Source organism: Pelobates fuscus, chromosome 8 (genome assembly GCF_036172605.1).
Source record: "Pelobates fuscus isolate aPelFus1 chromosome 8, aPelFus1.pri, whole genome shotgun sequence".
Taxonomy (NCBI): Eukaryota; Metazoa; Chordata; class Amphibia; order Anura; family Pelobatidae; genus Pelobates; species Pelobates fuscus.
Window position 1 is genome coordinate 159,551,712 of NC_086324.1, and position 4,468 is coordinate 159,556,179.

General features: G+C 41.8%; 1 protein-coding gene across 1 annotated transcript; it reads left to right on the forward strand.

Moving 5' to 3' along the window:
• The first annotated feature begins 2,586 nt into the window (after positions 1–2,586).
• Positions 2,587–4,260, forward strand: LOC134570950 (ras-related protein Rap-2c-like). The gene has a single exon (XM_063428971.1). It carries the CDS (start codon positions 2,908–2,910, stop codon positions 3,547–3,549), a length of 642 nt encoding a protein of 213 aa, XP_063285041.1. The 5' UTR covers positions 2,587–2,907; the 3' UTR covers positions 3,550–4,260.
• The last annotated feature ends 208 nt before the right edge of the window (positions 4,261–4,468 follow it).

The window sequence follows — 4,468 nt, forward strand, 5'->3', positions numbered from 1 at the left end:
TAAAGACATGAGTAATTGCATTAGTTAGATATGAGGTATCTTGTAAAGTGTAACCGTCATTTCTCTAACAGCACATCATTCCCTAATACCAGTAAATGCTATAGAAGTGTTTACTGGGGTTAGTAAAATAGAGGTAAGTTAAACACACACTTACCTCTGTAGCACCTCTGCACACAAATGCAGCACATACGATTGTAAATAAATGTCACTGGGGACAACCAGCATGCAATGCCATTTGTGAAATAAAAACTTACCTCCATATTGTATCTAACATTCGTGTCTGGAATTTCCTTTTAATTCTACCAATTCTATATACACAGTGGGCAGCTCTCTTTGATGGTTATTATATTGGTAAGCTATACCTACAATTAATTCCTTGACGTTTCTTTTGTTTTGCAATAGAAGGAATTTCAAATCATAAAAGGCTGGGCCATCTTTGAGATCTATGTAGACAACAGGATCAGGGGTCCAGATTTACCCTTGTCTGGGGCCTGTTCCACCCCGTTTCTAAATGTAATAATATAGAGCACAGAAAACAACATTTTGTGTTGTTTCTGTTTGCGAGTCATGGGTGCAATTGGCCAGATTGCTGTGGATCAAGTATAGGCCTCAAAAGCCTTCTGATACCCAATCCTGGTCAATATCCACCAAGTGACTACTGATTCTGCATTCCTCAAAGGCCATTCAGTGACCTCAATCTAGGGAGTACTTGCCTATCGTCCATGATACAACAATTAGTGGTGAGGAGGGTTATTTTAGAAAGTCTGAACTCACAAAATGGAGTCCTCCACAACCAATGACAATATGGTGGGCTTGGGCGCCCATGTCCCATTGACAGAAAAGACTATATGGAAACTGAAAGGGATTTTCAAAGCCTGCTAGCAGAGGACAAAAGATAGATAGACAGCTGTTAAATAAGTATCTACGCCCTGTCTGCATTTTTTACAGTCTCTTAGCATCCACAAGGGTTTTACATTGTTTTAATTGATGGTTTAGGTTGTGGAACCTAAACAGTTTCCTATCTCCCAGGGAATTACTATATTATATTTACACTACATATCGTTCACATAAGTATGTTTTCTCTATTACCATGGATTCTAATAAATAAATGTCCTTATCTATTCAGGGAAAATCAATAAGTGGACGTGCCTTACCTAATTAACCATTCCTTTTTCAGGATATTTCCACACCCAATGAAATCAATACTAGCAGATAGCAAATCCTTAATCCCAGTGTGTGTCGCACCCCTACTAATTTGAGTAAATATTTAAAAAATATTTCGAAGTTTGACATCTGCATATCATAACGATACACCATTAATGTATTTATGTTTATCTTCATCCTGACATAAACTTTTCCGTCCATGAAACTTGGAGCACTTGCAATGCTGAAGATATGAGGAGGGCAAAAGAGCAACAGAATGACCATAGCTCACACCTTAGCTCAAGGATAGGCAACTTTCGGCACTCCAGATGTTGTGGACTACATCCCCCATAATGCTCGTAGACACATAATGCTGGCAAAGCATCATGGGAGGTGTAGTCCAAAACATCTGCAGTGCCGAGGGTTGCCTATTCCTGCGGCTTAGCTGGTGCTTAGTTATAAGCTCTTGGACCAACAAGATCAATTTAAAGGGACAGACACTATTAAAAAAAATAAACAAAAAGTGGTCTTCAAGACATTCAGAGGCAGACCAAGCGAGCTCAATTAAATTCTTCTTTGTCTCAGTTTTTAAATGGTTTATGGGCTTATTTGCTAAATAGTGAGATTGGAGTGGATTGATTTAATGATGCAAAATTTAAACCAAATGTTAGGGGAAAAAACACCAAAATTAACTTTTATAAAAGTTCCAAATATTTTTTCATCTCACTTTAATTTACTGTTTAATGGATAAATCCCTCAGTAAAAAAAAAAAAATAATGTAAAAAATGTTATTAAAACAATCCCTCCTCCACAAAGATATTATGTATATTTGTTCTATAATATAAACTGGAAAATGTGTTTAAAAGATATACCTTTGTTTTTATCACATTTATTCTATTACAGAATGGGTGTAGAAAAATGATTTGAAACTGGTATTTGAACAGGCTATATATGGTTCGGAATACATGATTAAAGCTCACCAGATGTTTTTAATAGCAAATGATCGACCTGGCTAGTAATGAGATTTTATTTTTACATTTCACTCTCTGCCCCCATGCAATTTACTTGTTTGTTATCCCCTTTTTCTCCTCCCCCTCTCCCTCATTAAATAAGCAGTAACTGTATAATGCAGTTACATTTATTACAGTGCACATAAATCAAAGACTGTATAAAAGTCTATTTTCATTACCAGCCTGTTGAATTTCAATTAAGCTTTGTTAATTGTGGAATGAAGAATATGGTGATCTGCTTTTCCTGGCTGCTGGGTGAGATTCTGTACACACACACACGTGTTGCAGGAGAAAATTAAATGCCTCCTGGCACATGGCCCAGGCAAGGGACCAATCAGCCCTGCCTGGACTCACTCCTGATTGGCTGGAGCTGCCAGGGTTTGGCTATAAAGCTGCAAGCACTCCTTCCAGAGCTGCTTGTCTTGAACTTTCTTACGAAAGGAGGTGTGGTTCATCTCTTGTTATTTGAGAGCACAGCACAGCCCAGACCAAGGCAAGGTCTTCTCCTGCAGCTCTGAGAGGCAGGCAAGGCTCAAGAAACCACAACTTCGCAAATTCTTCCAGAAGGACACCAGAGCCCCACTGTCTTCTGATTAAAGAAGGGGGTACGCCAAGGTTGGGTTTCAGCACTGTGGACAGCAGATCCTGGTGACCAGAGGACCACAGTCAGACTCTGAAACAGCTCTGCACGTTGTAGAACGTTGACACTCTGCCAGACTTATTGCACAGGTCATCTTCAGCCAGGAGGTCCATCATGTCCATCTCTGTGCCCACCAGTGGCTGTGTTCGCCTGGTCTTCCTGGGAGCTGCTGGGGTCGGTAAGACTTCCCTGATCGAGCGCTTCCTCTACGACCGATTTGATGCTCGGCACCGGCGGACGGTGGAGGAGATCCACAGCTTCGACCCCGAGCCAGAGGTCCTCCAGCTTCGCATTGAGATCACGGACACCAGTGGCAGCTACTCTTTCCCGGCCATGCGCAAGCTGAGGATCCAGCAAGGAGATGCCTTCGTCCTGGTCTTCTCACTCAATAACCCAGACACTTTCCAGGAGGTGGAGACCCTGAGGGAAGAGATCCTGAGGGTCAAGGGGGAACCCGATGTCCCCATAGTAGTGGTGGGAAACCAGACAGACCTGTTCCCTGGGGTGGAAGCTGGGTCTGGCCAGCTCATGGCTCTCCACGCTGCGGCCACTGCTGAGCTGGAGTGGGAGAGTGGCTATGTGGAGACCTCAGCCAAAGCCAACCATAGAGTGGAGGAGGTGTTTGAGGAGCTACTCCGCAGAGTGAACATGCCCTGTCTGCTGAGTCCAGCTCTGGAGAGGCGCAGAGCCAGTGCACAGCCAGAGCCCAGGAGAAGACAACCACGCAGGAAGCAGGACAAGTGCTCCATATCATAGAGGGGACCTCTAAACACTGCCAGACTGCCATATCATAGAGAGAACTTCTGAAAACTGCCAGACTGACAATGGTTTATCAGTGAGAGTCCACAGACAGACTCTAACAGTGCAAGAGCTACTGGGCAAGCAAGGGGCTGTTGCCATTGAGAAGTGAGTGTCTGGACAGCTTTCCAGGTGAAGAATGTATTTAGAAAGCTAAATAAGAACAAAATGAATTTAACTGTCTACATCCTAACTTGGCACAAGTACCCTGAGAGCAGAGTATAATTGAACTGCCCCTGTCTGCTCAGAGGACATTGAAATTGCTTCAGAGACTTGTGTAAGGTAACTTGACATTCCATTCATGGAACCTTCATTGGTCATTTCAGGCCAAGCAACAATGAGACATTCCCTTATGGAAAGGAGGACCTCACCCTCTAGTCTAGTCATCTAGAGGAAAATATTTGCTTAATGTGAGCAGGGTATATGCTGAGTATTTTAAAGATATTTTTTAGACCTGGTTCTATGAACTGTGTGGTTCCCAGTGCCTGTTTTTTTACAATGTTTTTTTTTTTTCTGCCTTCATCTGGGCAGTAAATGTCAGGGGTTAAGCTATAGACAGAATTCTGTTTGGGTGAAAAAAATATATTTCAGATGAATAATAATTGCACATTATCACTCATATACAATATCTGTACTTTGATGTGTTCAAATAAAGACAATCGAATCACACGTTTCTTTACTTTCTTTGAAATCTCTTTTGTCTTATGTTTCCATGTTGGCTTTGTCACCCCTTAAGTTCCAAAAGAAAGGGCACACTTGTCTTAAAGCAGACAAGCAAAGCATCGTGGGAATGGTGGTTATTTAATAACTAATTTTGGGCCACCCTAGTCTTAATGGGTTACTATTCAGAATAATAATTACAATAGTATCGCTGTTA